At 43.0% G+C, this 16493-nt stretch overlaps 1 protein-coding gene across 1 annotated transcript in view; it reads left to right on the forward strand.

Moving 5' to 3' along the window:
* LOC126281840 (cytosolic beta-glucosidase-like) overlaps positions 1–16493 on the forward strand; it is a 62420-nt gene that overhangs the window by 32830 nt on the left and 13097 nt on the right. The window contains exons 4-6 of the mRNA XM_049981091.1: positions 4741–4887; positions 11605–11699; positions 11858–11965. Of these exons, the coding sequence (XP_049837048.1) occupies positions 4741–4887; positions 11605–11699; positions 11858–11965 (350 nt within the window). The remainder of the gene's footprint in view (positions 1–4740; positions 4888–11604; positions 11700–11857; positions 11966–16493) is intronic.

Raw genomic sequence — 16493 nt, forward strand, 5'->3', positions numbered from 1 at the left:
ATGTAATACACACACTATCATCCTGTCCCTTCTTCTTGACCCTATTTTCCATTTGTCCTTCTCTTTGCCGATTCTGCGGAGGACCACCTCATTCTTTATCTTGTCAGTCCAACTCATTTTCTACATTCCTCTGTACGAGGGTAAGTCAATTATTATCCTCAATTTCGTTATATTTTTGTTTATTTTGTTAGCACTGTCGTTTTACGTTGATGATATATGCTTTGTTTATTTGTTGTTATATCTTTGCAATTTTCAAGTTTATATGTTAGTTTCGTAGTTGCTGCCGTGCTGTTAATCATACCTGCTCCGCTGTCTATTTGCACCAAAGAAGAGCAACGTCCAGTGATCCGTTTTTTGTGGTCGGAGGTCGTATCAGGGGCCGAAATTCATCGAAGACTTTCGGTACGGTGCTGGAACATTGTTTTGCCAGAACGGAGTGTCTACAAATGGATTCAATAATTCCTAAATGATCGTGCAAGTCTTACGCACGATGAAGGAGCCGGACGACCGTTTACCGCCACAAACGAAGAAGCCATTGAGCGTTCACGTGAAATGATTTTCTTAGACAGACGATCAACTATTGACAAAGTGGCACATCATGAGCAAATCAGTCACGGTTCTGCCTACGAAATCATCCACAACAGACTTGGGTTTCATAACGTTTGTGCAAAACAACTCACACAGTTGCATAAACAAACGCGATTGGACAGCTACAAAAATTTTTGAATCGCTATGATAATGAAAGGGAGAACTTCTTAGACAGGATCATTACTGTGACGAAACATGGATCCATCATTACGAGCCGGAGAGTAAACTCAGAGTGTGGAAAGGAAACATCCAAATTCGCCATACAAAAAGAAGTTTAAGATCCAACCATCCGCAGGAAAACTGATGCTTGCAGTTTTTTGGGATGCACAAAGTAAAGTACTGGAACATTATGGGGAAAGGGGCACAACAATAAACAGTGTACGTTACAGTGAGATGCTTAGGCTACCAGGCTAAAGCCTGCAATCCGAAGCAAACCCCGAGGATTGCAGTCAAAAGATGTTTTGTTGTTGCACCACAATTCCCGTCCGCATACTGCTGCCAACACTGCTGAAACGCTTCCGAAACTCAAATTAGAAGTATTGGATCATCCTCCATATAGTCCCGACCTTGCCCCTTCTGTCACTTGTTTGGTCCACTCAGACAGGTATTAAGGAGCCGTCGATTTGCCTCGGACGAAGCAGTGAAAGAAGCGGTGCATTCCTGGCTCTCAGATCAATCGAGAACCTTCGTTTATGAGGGCGTCATGAAGCTTGTACATCGATGGGCCAAGTGCGTTCGTATGCAAGGAGACAATGTCGAAAAATGTTGTTCTTGTAAGTTTCCTATGTGATTACAACAAAGTTCTATAACTACTTTGCGGATAGTAATTGACTTACCCTCATACCATCACATCTCAAACGCTTCGATTCTCTTCTGTTCTAGTTTTCCCACTGTCCATGGTTCACTAAAATACAATGCTGAGTTCGAAACGTACATTGTCAGAAATTTCTTCCACAAATTAAGGCCTATGTTTGATACTAGTACACTTCTCTTGGCCAGGAATGCTCTCTTGCCTATGCTAGTCTGCTTTTTATGTCCTCCTTTCATGGCGAGCTATTTTGCTTCAAAGAGGACAGTGTCGTAGCGGCTCCTTATCAGTTAGAGGGCCCGCACAACAGACCATTTAATTCAATGTTACACATTTGAAGGAGACCAAATTTTTACCAGATATGTATGACATGATGGCTGAGGTACTAGACCTATTTAATTCCACCATCATGTATATTACAAGGATAAAAAATATCACATCTTACATTTTAATTTTTATAATTTCTTTCCTATAAAAATGTTATTTTTCCTATAATTTAGTTGATTCTGCAATAAAGCTTAGGTCTATTACATAAGTATTGACTATTGCAAGTTACAGAAAATATTATAGCAATGCTTTATGAACTTCAAGAAATATTTGTACCTGAATTCTGACAACTTGTGGGAAATTGTGAATGAAGATATGAGTCCAATTAAACTCTGCCTCAGAACGTTACTGAAGCATAGACTTCATTCCTGCAGCATTTCTTCATCTTCAAGCTTCCTCTTGGCAATCTTTTTAGCGCTTCTAGCTTCTTTGGTAATTTGAAGAGCGAATCTTTCAGCTTCATGCATCCATTGTCTGTCACACGCAAGCATTTGATCTTCCATATTAGAACCACATTTTATGCCTAAATTCCTCAGTACTTCCAACCTTCCTATCACTCTATCATTGAAACATATCAGTGCATCTAGTACACCAACTTTTAATGTATTTAGTCCTACAAAATCATTCTTAGGTAATCTTTCCCATATGCAATAGTTGAAACTTTCATTTATATTCTGAGTGCCCCCATGAGGAAGTTTACTAAGCAAGACAGGTCACTCAGGTCTCTAAAAATTGGTTTTATTTCATTCATAACAGGCTCAGGAAGAGAATAATTATGATGGTATATTTGATCACTTTCCCATACTTTTTGGTAACCACTCCAAGAAGCTGCTCCTTTAGGGCAAAGTCTGTGAACAGGGTGGTCATCTGTGGACAACTTATGAAAGTATGTGGCCCATACAGCTTTTCTCATTGCTGTAACATCATTCAGAGATGCCGTTCGTCTAATGGCCAGTCCGTAATAACTCTGAAGAAGGTCTATTTAAGTTTCTGTCAGTCTGCCTCGGCCAAACAGAGATTTTCCATCAGATAGCAGCTTTCCTTTCCTTTATCTTCGTAGCTCCATCGATCTAACACCCGTACTCTTTTGCACATGTCCACAACACTCCAGTTTTGTTACAAAGGTATCACCATAAATATTGAACTCATCAATTTTATTGAAATCTTTAGAGTCTCCATCGAAGGCACTTCGTATATCTAACGTCATAAACGAGCACCAACCTCGGAAATATTTTTAGAGCTCCAGCACACTCCTTACCTCGACTGCAGCCATCATAATTCTCAGATCACTGACGTTCAATATGTCCTTCAGAGCTACCCGGGCAGGTGTGACAGTACTTAGATAAGCACTCAACATCAACAACTTTTCTATTTTCCAGAGAAGCAGCACTTACAACACCATTCAAGGGACGATGTCCTCGACGTTGCCATGTCCCATCAAGGGCAACAGCCATGTCCCTGGTTCCACCAACATTTACAGTTTTTTTCTGCTGCACGTTTCATGTATGCTTTAGACACAACTGTCAAGACACCTATAAGTATTTTTATGTACTTGCTGAACCTACTGGGAGGAGGAGGAAAGTCCATCAAACGACAAAACGTTTGAGTAGCCTTTTGTCCTTTTCCTATTGCAAGCATTGCATACACTAACTTGAAATTCGCATCATATGAATTATGCACAATTTTCGAAGTCATTTTCGAGGTAGATTTATTGCAGGCTCTACACAGAACAACTAATTTTGATGGTAAACCCTTCCTGCTACTTTGTTGTTCAACTATTTGCAGACAGCCTACACCATCACACTGTTTACCTTTCGCCATTTCCTTTATCAAAGAAGATAAGATACCCACATCGACAACAACAAATCCACTACAAACAGCGTAATTGTTAACATAAAAATTTGAATAACCGCTAGGCGTGCCATGTGGGAATTTATTTCCGGAAGAACTGATACATAGCTTACTTTCAACAGTGTGGCTTGCCTTGTTTGTGAACTGGTTGCCACGGAATTTCCCTTTATTGGAATTCTTCATGCGTGGCATAGTTCGTATTTATGGCACACTAAACGATATGCACTTCCAGAAATATATGTAGCACTTGGGCAACAAACATTCAGAAACAAGTGAACAATCTGCTTCAGCGGAACAAAAGTAAATACTAGCAAAGATAATCATTTACAGACACTGGAAACCTGCATGGTTACCAACATATAAAATGTATCATACGTATAATCGCTGCAAACAGAAAGTTCACAGTTCTTTTCGAAATAATACTGGTTTCTGTAACATAAATAAGGGGGGCGTGGCGACACGCATGAACGTAACTTTAAAATTTGTTTTGTACAGATCATTTTTCATTTGAAACCCTATAATGTATATATCAATGTAATCAGGAAAGACTATAGAATTTAATAAAGTCATAAAAATATCGATTTTTCCACCATTTATAAGTACCCTGTATCCTTAATGCTGTGGTTTCCATTCCGTTCTGCACTCTCATGCTCTTTACTGTTCCTGAATCTTCCAGCATTTAGGGACATGTTTACGCTGGCTCTGACAAATGAAACTGAGATGATCGGCTTTGAATGAAGTTTGTGTGACCACAGTGGTACCAACTGTAAGCGTGCATGCACAGAAGGCAGCGCCAGAATTTTAAAAGATGTGTTATGATTATAACGTAGATGTTTTTTAAATCTTAAGATTACATGGATGATTAGCGTCAAATTTCTCGAATATTAGTATTAATCTTTTAGTTGTACAAATCTAGGGAGATATCTTACGGGTGGCCACTGAGGTTCTGACGCAAAAATTCTGGTTTCTATATGTATTTACTTCATTACTTTCGTTTTAAACCATCAAAGCAATATATAGCTTGTTGAATCATAACTGATATGGTGTAGCTTTACTCTCACCTTAATTTGTTTTCAAATATGCCTTTAAAGAGTTTTTCGTCAATAGTTATTTTCAACCAAAAGCACACTTGTTCCCCTGACGTGCATGTGCCGCCTGTGTTGCAGCGGGGTTGGTTTGCTCACCCGATCTACACGGAGGAGGGCGGATACCCCTGGTGATGCAGGAACGCGTCTGGGAGGACTGCATCAACAACAACATCTGGATCTCGCGGCTACCCGAGTTCAGCGCCCAGGAACTAGTCGACCTCAGAGGTAAGTTCTCTGTCCAGACATAGTTTCTCTCTCAGCCATAATAACAATAATCCATTGAAGCAATGACTGTTTTTCTCTGTCCTTCCTGCACCCAGACCCAGAATACGCTCCTTATTTACGTATCCTGTTCTTGGAGAGGCGCAGTACGAACTTTGTATTCTAATGAAACTTTGGATTCACAGTGACAAATACACTGAAGCGCCAAAGAATCTGGTATAGGCATGCGTATTTAAATGAAGAGATATACAAAAAGGGAGCATACGGCGCTGTGGTCGGGAAAACCTATATGAGACGTCTGGCCAGTTGTTAGATCGGTTATTGTTGCTACAATGGAAGGTCTACAGGATATAACTGAGTTTGAACGGGCTGTTATAGTCGGTGCACGAGCGATGGGTCACAGCATCTCCGCGGTAGCGATGAATTGGGGATTTTCCATACGACCATTTTACGACTGTACCGTTAATATCAGGAATCCGGTGTAACATCAAATCTCTGACAACGCTGCGGCTGAAAAAAGATCCTGCAAAAACGGGACCAACAACGACCGAAGGGAATAATTCAGAGTGACAGAAGTGCAACCGTTCCGCAAATTGCTGCAGATATCAACTCTGGGCCATCGACAAGTGTCTGTGTGCGCACCATTGAAAGAAACATCATCGATATAGGCTTTTGGAGTCGAAGGCCCACTCGTGTCGCCTTGACCGCATGACACAAAGCTTTATGCCTCACCTGGTTCTAGATGCTTAAGTCCGGAACCGCGCTGGTGCTACGGTCGCAGGCTCGAATCCTGCCTCGGACATGGATGTGTGTGATGTCCTTAGGTTAGTTAGGTTTAAGTAGTTCTATGTCTAGGCGACTGATTACCTCAGATGTTAAGTCCCATAATGCAATATGTGAGACAGAATGTAAATCGTTTCTACTGGCTTCCTGCAATATTTCCATAATAATGTGATAAAAAGCGTCATGACGCTTATGGAAGCGTAGGGATGACTCCCTCTCCTTCTGTGTCCAAAAATGGATCAGCAAACGATGAAAAGCGACGTCTGTTAAGAAATACAGTGACTAAGAACACAGAATGTTTCTGTAATGATAAACTTTCATGGGTGATGGAAGAGGAAATTGTTGTGAAATGTAATGGTTCACGGCTGGAAATGTGATAGTTAATAACATATTCCGGGCTATTACGCCGTGATCGGATGGATTTCACACTTAAACTCAACGTTTCGCTCTCAACTGCAGAGGAAATTTTTATGTAGGATCTCAGCTTCTTTGACCGTCCAGTTAGCCTGGCTGACTACTAGACTTCAGCGAAAAATTTCGTTTCGACGAGCTCCTGCGCAATGACTTAATATCACATCCCTTGAAAACCCGGGGGAAGTTGGCCGTTCATGGTTACCGTCTTCCGCTGTTCCTATCACCCAGTGGTTGAAGACTCGTACACATGTTCTTTAGTACCGGGATCCAGGTATCATTCAGTTTCACGCCTTCCTCCTTCCTAATGAAATTTCTGCGGTGGTTAACAATATCTGTGAACTCTCTTTATAACCTTTCATGGTATCCATTTGTGGCTGCGAGTACTTGAGTCCTATCAAAATGAATGTGGTACTCTCCTGGCTCCGTATCACGTTCCACAACAGCTGATCTATTAATCTCTCTCCTTCAAGAGTTGCAATTGTGCTCTTCTAGTTTTTTTCTGACAGTTCTTTCTGCAGTTCGCACGACTACACTGAAGCCTATAAATTCCGCAGCTGGGTACGAAACGTTGGGTTTTAATGTGAAATCCATCCGACCACGGTATAAGTCCCGGGAATATTCGATTTCTTCCGAGACAAAATGATGTGATTTAGGATAGGAAAAAAAATCACATGAAGTTGAGACAGAACTTCTGTAATGCACTGCACAACATTCAACTTCTGTAATGCACTGCACAACATTCAAGTATACACAGCACTCTGAATGGAAATGTTGAAGTGTAAGAACTATCTCTTTAAGTGAAGTGGCGTTGAGCACAGTTTCGCAATTAGCAGACGTGATTTTCGTGTACAGATGAGCAAATGTATCCACATAGGAGACCCGTGACACACATTGAGTTCCCAAGACTGTTTTTGCAGGTAATGGAAACAGGAAACAATGATATGGTTTTTATTGACTTGGGATGTGTTGAGCTCTGTAGTGTAGGAAGATGGTGTTTGGCTTTCCCGCCTGAGCGTTGCAGGTCAATGGGCTGAGAGGGACAACAGGAATCCGTTGGTAATGGTGGATGTGTTGGTCAGGAACATTCGTCAGTCGTTCAAATATGGAATACATAGTCCAGGGGTGGAATACTCAGTGCCATGCACTACCTCAATGAGCCCAAGCAACTAATGGCAGAAGGGACATACTTACAGGATTATTAATATATAGCTCTATTATTTCAGAAGACGACTGTGTGAAAACTACATAATATGTAGTATGTAATATTATGAAGGGCTTATTTCAATAGTGGTACAAGTCCATTTTTGTTCATTCTGAGATACAGAGTCCTAAAGTCAAATGAGCGCTCAAAAATCTGCAGTTGAGATACCGGAAATATTCAAGTATATATACATGAGCTCATTTAAGTTTAGGACTCTCTATCTCGGAATGAACAAAAATGGACTTGTACCACTATTAAAATAAGCCCTTCATATGTGAGCGAATAGAGCGTCCCTCCGAGTTCTTAATTCACATTACAAGTGCTGAGTGTGGGCACCGTTTGTGACGCGGAAGAGCACGAGGTTGCAACTCACTGGAGTGGCTGCTACCTGGGATTGGCAATGGCAGCAGCCCGTTTTGGAAGTGTGTTCACTGGATTGCCTATCTACAGGCGGGAACTAATTTAACGCGACATTACAGAGTAGATGACCTGTTTACAGGATCTCATATGGTGCGTTTTGCAGCTACATCATTACAGTTGTTACGAACAGGAATTTGGAGAGCTGAAGTATCTACTGATTCGTGCTTTTTTTTACACGTCTTGTAATTTTCGGTGTCAGTGTATTAATTCAAAACGGCTTTCAAGCCATTTGAATGAACAACAGTGTAGATTTCCTACACACTACTACAGAATAAAACTATTATAGCTTGCCTTGTCAGATGGAGTGCTGAAGAGGATGCTAAAGTACTCCAGAATACTCTACATATCTCTGATACACTGAATAGACAGAAGTGCCATAATATCTACCTTTCAGCAGCACACTTGAAGTGTTGTAGTGTAGTATTACAAAACCTCATAGGCCTGTAAAATCAATCATCCGTGGCAGTGATGCAATAGAGACGACTTTCACTAGTAGAAATGCTAGTTATTGCTTGTTGGAATCACTCTTCCAAAGACAGCACAAATACACAATTTATTGCAGAGCGCCACACAACATTACCTCCCACTTTCTCTCCCAGCAGGCTACTCTTCACAGTATTTTCTGTCTGCGATACACCTCTTCTGAAATTCCTGAAATACTTTTTAACAGCCGTGTGTTGTTCACCGGGCCACGAGAGATCACAAAAAAGCGTCAAGTACGTTAATTCAGGAAATGGGCTTGTATGGAGGTAGCCAGGTATGTTGGCAGACACTGCGGCGACGGCAGGTGCATCATTGTTGCGGCATAGAGCGCGATACACCAGATGGGAGAGACGTGCCGAAAGTAGCCCGCCTACCGACAACACTGTACACAGGAGTGCGGCTACGCTCCGTGATTTGAGAGCAGTCCCAGTTCTGGGCACAGAACCACGATGGATGTGTTCATGTATGGACGCTGTGAGTAGAGCGAACGTCGGCATATCGCATTCGACATTGTCATACAAGCGCAGCACCTGATGTGATGGTACTGGGTGACATTAGGTAGAAAATACTATCACCTAGTGAGCTGCACAGCAGCCGTTACTCTTCTAGAATGTTGATGGAGGTTGGCTAATGTCTATGTTCGATATCTTCGTCAATGTACACTTCCGGCCATTAAAATTTGCTACACCAAGAAGATATGCAGATGATAAACGGGTATTCATTGGGCAAATATATTGTACTAGAGCTGACATTTGATAACACTTCCACGCAATTTGGATGCATAGATCCTGAGAAACCAGTACCCAGAACAACTAGCTCTGGCCGTAATAACGGCCTTGATACGCCTGGGCATTGAGTCAAACACAGCTTGAATGGCGTGTACAGGTACAGCTGCCCATGCAGCTTCAACACGATACCACAGTTCATCAAGAGTAGTGATTGGCGTATTGTGACGAGCCAGTTGCTCGGCCACCATTGGCACCACATACTATCACGCCGGGTGATACGCCAGTATGGCGGTGACGAATACACACTTCCAGTGTGCGTTCACCGCGATGTCGCAAGACATGGATGCGACTATCATGATGCTGTAAACAGAACCTGGATTCATCCGAAAAAATGACGTTTTGCCATTCGTGCACCCAGGTTCGTCGTTGAGTACACCATCGCAGGCGCTCCTGTCTGTGTTGCAGCGTCAAGGGTAAATGCAGCCATGGTCTCCGAGCTGGTAGCCCGTGCTGCTGCAAACGACGTCGATCTGTTCGTGCAGATGGTTGTTGTCTCCCCATCTGTTGACTCAGGGATGGAGACGTGGCTGCACGGTCCGTTACAGCTATGCGGATAAGATGCCTGTCATCTCGACTGCTCGGCTGGTCCCTGCGGAGGTTCGCGTCCTCCCTCGGGGATGGGTGTATGTGTTTGTCCTTAGGATAATTTAGGTTAAGTAGTGTGTAAGCTTAGGGACTGCTGACCTTAGTAGTTTAGTCCCATAAGATTTGACACACATTTTTCATCTCGACTGCTAGTGATACGAGGCCGTTGGGATCCAGCACGGCGTTCCGTATTACTCTCCTGAACCCACTGATTCCATATACTGCTAACAGTCATTGGATCTCGACCAACGCGAGCAGAAATGTCAAGATACGATAAACCGCAATGTCGATAGGCTACAATCCGACCTTTATCAAAGTCGGAAACGTGATGGGACGCATTTCTCCTCCTTACACGAGGCATAACAACAACGTTTAACCAGGCAACGCCGGTCAACTGCTGTTTGTGTATGAGAAATCGGTTGGAAACTTTCCTCATGTCAGCACGTTGTAGGTGTCGCCACCTGCGCCAACCTCATGTGAATGCTCTGAAAAGCTAATCATTTGCATATCACAGCTTCTTCTTCCTGGCGGTTAAATTTCGCGTCTGTAGCACGTCATCTTGGTGGTGTAGCAATTTTAATGTTCAGTAGTGTATATTTCCGCAAGATAACGCTAACCGCATGTTGCTTGTGTTCGTTCTGACTCACCTGACAATGGACGTTGTTCCCTTGTTGCCCCGGCCAACACGTTCTGCAGATCTCTCGCCCATGGAAAACGTGTGGACATGGGTTGCAGAGAGACTGGTGCACCACCACGCGCAAGCACCAGTCTGGCACTGAATCGAAGAAGCGTGGAACGTCGTTTCTGTACCAGCTGTCGAAGATCGATCCCAGCCTCGCTAGAGCTGTTGTTGCTACTAAAGTTGGGAGTCGCGTATACACTCATATATTCTTGGAACTACACTGCATATGTACCACAAGTAATATTTCTTGAATCCTTCCTGGTGTTGCAATGGTAATGACAAGCAGATTACTTCTCACACACGAAGCCAGTTGTATCAGAGATTAAATGATCGACGGTCGCAATAGTTACATATGGGCCAATGAGAATGCATAGGATACTGTTGTGAGGAGCCATCACAGGCGATTAGGTGTGAACTGGTGGGCGGCATAGGTCCGTAGCTCCTTCCTCTCCATTTGATTCGATCAGCGCCTTGCTTTTAGAGATGTATTTCTCATGCTGTGTTAAGATATACCATGTCAGGTTCGAGCATATCTCATACCGGTTAATGGATCTACAGCTAACTGTGCATTTCGAGCTCACGAAAGCTTGCTTCAGTCGTTCACTAAAACGTGGATGCGTAGGGGCCAAGTAGCTCGCCCCACCCCATTCTAGTTGATTTCGTCCTCTGGGGCCACGTTGAAAACCTGGTGTACGAGGGAGAGTGAAGAGGAGCCCCTCGTAAGAAATGTGGCTGTCTGCGACATTGCGCCGGCCGGGGTGGCCGAGCAGTTCTAGGCGCTTCAGTCTGGAGCCGCGTTACCGCTACGGTCGCAGGTTCGAATCCTGCCCCGGGCATGGATGTGATGTCCTTAGGTTAGTTAAGGTTAAGTAGTTCTAAGTTCTAGGGGACTGATGACCATAGATGTTAAGTCCCATAGTGCTCAGAGCGATTGGAACCATTTTTTTGTGACATTGCCCCAACGATACCAGAGGTGATGGGGGCAGGTAAGGCTGAACTTCGTGCGCCAGTGTGATGACGCTGGTGGACGCCTCTTTGAACATTCATTGTAAATGTAGCTTTTGTCTAGGTAAAAAAAAGGCATTACAACAGTATTTATGCTTCGATGCTGATAGTCGTAAAAAAAGGCCGCAACTTTTATGTTTTCAGTTTTCGCATGTATCTTCCGTATCAATACTTTCTAACCACCGTTTCCTGTCTCCGAGTGACACAACGTCCTCTAGTATCATCGCTAATATTTTATCACAATCACGCAAACTATTCGTTTATGATAAATAGCTATGAAGATGTTTTGTGGCGCTAAAGACAGTCATCAAGTTCCAAGTGACTCAAACGCTTATCAGCTATTATTTGTGTACGCGTAGGAGCAGCAGACTTCTTTGCCCTGAACCATTTCACGACGCAGCTGGCATCGAACGGCCAGCAAGCTGACTTCCTGGGACACGGGCGCCATCTTGTCGTTTGACGACAGTTGGGCGGCCACCGCAGACGACAACATAAAGGTTTGTCTTAGCAGTACACGGTTATTGGCTTTGCTTTACAGATCCATAGCGAAAAGCAATTTTTGTTTACCAGTAAACTATGCGTAACGTATAAGAAGCTTTGTTCACGTGACAGCTGAACTCAGCTGTCAGCCGGTGGGTGCCGCAGAAGCGGCTTCTGCCGTGGCTCTGTGATCACGCCGAGACAGTGGACGCACTGCGCGGTGCTTTCATCCCAGTGCCGGTAGTTTCTTTTTAGTGCAACAGATACGCGCTCCGTTACAGTATGATCTCAAAGAAGTTCATTGCATTTGCTTCTGAATTTTATGATTCGTGGTTTGAAAAGTCGAAGAAAACACCACAAACACTGAAGTACCGGCCCTCCATCAGTTTCTCTCTTTAACATTTGTCCCTATACGTAAAAGGAAATGTCTTGAGTGACTGACCCATAATCGTCCTCCCAAGCCCCTAAGGACAGGAACTTGAAATTTGTAGACATCATCTAAGAATGGAATTTTCGAAATTCCACGTCTAAGGGGGTGAAATAGGGGATGAAACGTTTATGGAAATATGTCGCTATTAAGGCAGTTTCGAAGCTAGAACTATGATAATTGCTATTTGGCTTCTCGGTCGGGAATAAATAAATACATATTTACCACTTTCATGGCAGTTCGATCACTAACGGGGTAAAACAGAGGGCGAATGTCGTTTTTAGAAAATAACGCTTTATTTAAGTATTACTAAAGTATTTTTAAAGCTATATCTATGAAAATTTGTACTTCACTTCCGGGTTAGAAATAAAAAATACGTATTTCAGTGTTTTTAGAAATTCAGCAACTAAGAGTGTGACAGCTGGGGATGTAAGATTTTATGATAATATTTCATTATAAAAGAATTTTTGAAGATAGATTTGTGTAAATTTGTACTTGGCTTCTCGGTTGGAAAAAAAGAAATTTGCTTTTCACTGTAATTGGAAATTCAACCTTTAAAGGGGATGTAATAGATTCTGACTGATTCACTAACTCATCATCGTCCAGCCCAGAACACGAAGGAAAAAAACATAAAATGTTGACAGGGTGTTGATGTTAGACTGTACGTATCATTTAATAAGGGATTGTTCTAAACTACAGCCGTAAGGGGGTGAAGTACGGAATGAAATGATTTTTGAAAAAACACTCAAAGGCAAAAAAATTACACACCACGAAGGAATGGGACGAAAATTGGATATGTGATGTACGTGTATAGACAAACTAAAGATTACACTTTCAAAAAAATAGATAATTTATTCATTGGAAATAGCTTCAAATTGGGCAAGTCAATAACGCATTGGTTCATCTCTGGTGCTTTTGCAAGCAGTTATTCTCTTTGGCATTCACTGATAGGGTTTTTGGATGTCCTCCTAAGGGATATTGTGCCACAGTCTGTCCAAATGATGTTAAATATAATTAACACTTCTCCTTTTACCTTCTTTTCGTCGGTTACTGGAAGCGTAGGACACTTCCACTATTGTTTGTACCTTTCCCACACTTCCTTAGATAACTAATTTGACTACTAGTGTCTAGGAAAAACTTAAGCTCCTATCCTCCGACATGAAAAAAGCACTCCGTCGTCAGACCGCGAGTGGCCTACCGGGGCCATCCGACCGCCGTGTCATCCTCCGTGCAGGATGCGGAAAGGAGGGGCGTGGGGTCAGCACACTGCTCTCCCGGTCGTTATGATGGTATTCTTGACTGAAGCCGCTACTATTCGGTCGAGTAGCTCCTCAGTTGGCATCACGAGGCTAAGTGCACCCTGAAAAATGGCAACAGCGCATGGCGACCTGTAGGGTCACCCATCCAAGTGCCGACCACGCCCGACAGCGCTTAACTTCTGTGATCTCACGGGAACAGGTGTAACCACTTCGGCAAGGCCGTAGCCAGTCTTCCTACATAGCCTTTTACAATTAGAGTGGACGCATTACTCGCGAGGTCTTCCTTCTCTATCAAAAGTTCCTCACTCATTGCTTGCCTGTCTCGGTACCTTAAAAATAGAATTCTTATATCCTTGAGTATTGTCACGAGAGCAACCAGGCATAGGAATGGGCTAGTTATCCTCGGTTATCTCCTGTATAACTACTCCATTATGCTTATGGCTTGCTCTGCAACAACTAATGTGTTCCAGATTATTGCTAATCTTATTACTATTATCGGTAACACATTGCCGCTGTGGATACACCTGTTCCCGTAAGATCAACGAAGTTAAGCACCGTCGGGTGTGGCCGGCACTTGGATGGGTGACCATCCAGCCGCCATGCGCTGTTGCCATTTTTCGGAGTGCACTCAGCCTCGTGATGCCAATTGAGGAGCTACTCGACCGAATAGTAGCGGCTCCGGTCAAAGAAAACCGTCACAACGACCGGGAGAGCAGTGTGCTGACCCCACGCCCCTTTCATCCACATCCTCAACGCAGGACGACACGGCGGTCGGATGGTCCAGATGGGCCACTTGTGGCCTGCAGACGGAGTGCTTTTTTATGACTATTATCAGTATTATTCACACTTCCAGTTCTCTGTTCACAATTTTGATTTTAGTTGGACCAGTTCTATGCCGGTTGAAGTCACTTCCATTGCACAGATTCCGCTTATCTCTATTCCTATATCTATAGTTAACGTAATTCTCATTAAAACTACGTGAACCATTATTATTACTACGCCACTTATTATCTCTCAACTTATCTCTAGTTCGTTCTTGTCCTTGCAGACTCCGTCTTACACCTACCCATATAACAACTCATGTATCATTCCTTTACCTTGACTTATGTAAATAATTCCAATTGGTCCAATAATTCTAACAAGGGTTGCGGTTGAGCCCAAAGCTTACCTAACAACCGTTCTCTTACTGTATCTGGTAAACGTGTAATCAATATTTCGATTAAGTGCATCTCATTTACTGGTTCATCTAAATATAACATCTGGTGCACGTAAAGTTCCACAAAGTTTCGGTATCCGTCCCATCAGTATAATGCTGTGGTCCAAACAGTTCTAATCTATACTTCCTCTGAACATTATCTGACCAATATTTAGCTTTAAAAGCTCATGGAAATTTATCCACAGTATTAAAATGACTTATATTCAGCATAGTCCAATGTAAGGCATCTTCCCCTACATGGCTTACTATAGACGAATGCTTCTTTTACTGTCCCAGGAAACAAGCGATGCTCCCTGAAATGAATTTATAAAGATTACCGGATGCACTGATCCTCTTGGTTTAAACTTAGGATAGTTACCACTACCACTTTTATTACCCAGACTTAAGTCAGTACCCAGACGTAAGTCTTCCACCAAATCGCTGTGAGTAGTTTGTGTTCTACAGGCATGTCCAATGTTAACCTGTGAGATTAATGACTCAGCAACCTCACTACTATCTTCACTACTATCTTGTGAACGATTAGCTTCACGACTACATGGAAACGAAGTTACATCCACCAGCCAGGTTCACACATGGATCAAGTCTTCTATCAGTAACATCAATTTCTGATACGGAAGCTGATATTGACTTTAACTTACTTACAACCCAAGTCTGTGTCTTACTGATTTTGTAATAAACGGACTTGCTTAAACCTTTAAGATCCTCCTTTAACTATTTCTGAAGTTTGCTATGGTCTTCAGCCATTTACATTTTTTAACAATAATTCAATCAACATTTCCTGAGCCTCTTTCAACTTTTCTATTTCCTTAGGAAGTGCCGATAACTCCTGATAGTTTTGCTTCAAATCGAATACTTCATTCCTTAATTCTTCATGCCCATCCTTAACTTACTTTTTGAACTCCGCTAAACTTTTATTTGTACTATCCTTAAGCTCCTTCAAGTCATTGTTTGCACTGCCCTGACCATTCTTAAGCCCTTTCAGATCTTCCTCAAACTTTCTTTGTCTAGCTAAAAGTTGCTCCAAATAGCTCTTTCAGTTTTCATCCATTTTGCTATTACTTTAAAAACAACACACGACAACAATTATCCTTCAAAGAAACTCCACACTTCCTACACCACAGCTGTCCCTGCTAAAACAGGTCCAACGACCCCTTCTGGTTCATACAAACACACAACACACGAACCAAGTGCAATAAAAATAAACGTTCAATAAAAAAATACTCAAGTTTTAAGATTTATTGCCTTCTTCAGCTTGACGCTGCGCTTGTATCGACGTCTCGGCTGAAGCAGGGGCTGAGCAGCCGTGTCGGCTTGGCTACAGTGCCGCTACTGCTACCACGATGTCTCGGCTGAAGCGATGTCTCGGCTGAAGCAGTCTCGGCTGAAACAATGACTCAACTGAACTGATGTCTCGGCTGAAGAGCTGTCTTGGCTGAAGATCTGGTTCAGCTGAAGTGATGTCTCAAGTGAGCTGAAGAGAGGTCTGGGCTGTGGCTGTGACGATGGTTTAGCAGCAGTGACGACGGGGTTAGATTCCCACTCAGCATAGCTTCATCTGGTCAGCGAACCTGTACAGAATCAGTCTCGTAGCAATGGGATCCCCTCAAAGTATCCTCTAACAATGTCACGACGTGCGACAGGCTTCCTTCTACCAGCACACTTCTTGCCATTCGGAATGATCCCAGATTAGGCAAATCCTGAACCAAGGGTCACCACAGACTGTAACGCCCCGACTGGCGGGACTCAAGACCCAACTCAAAACGACAGGGGATCGTACTGTACCAGCAGCGCGATGCCGTTTCCTGCCACACAAAATCGCTTGAGCCAACCAGTCGACCACTGCAGCAAGAATCAGGTACAGTTTTT

The sequence above is a fragment of the Schistocerca gregaria genome, chromosome 7, assembly GCF_023897955.1.
Source record: "Schistocerca gregaria isolate iqSchGreg1 chromosome 7, iqSchGreg1.2, whole genome shotgun sequence".
NCBI lineage: Eukaryota > Metazoa > Arthropoda > Insecta > Orthoptera > Acrididae > Schistocerca > Schistocerca gregaria.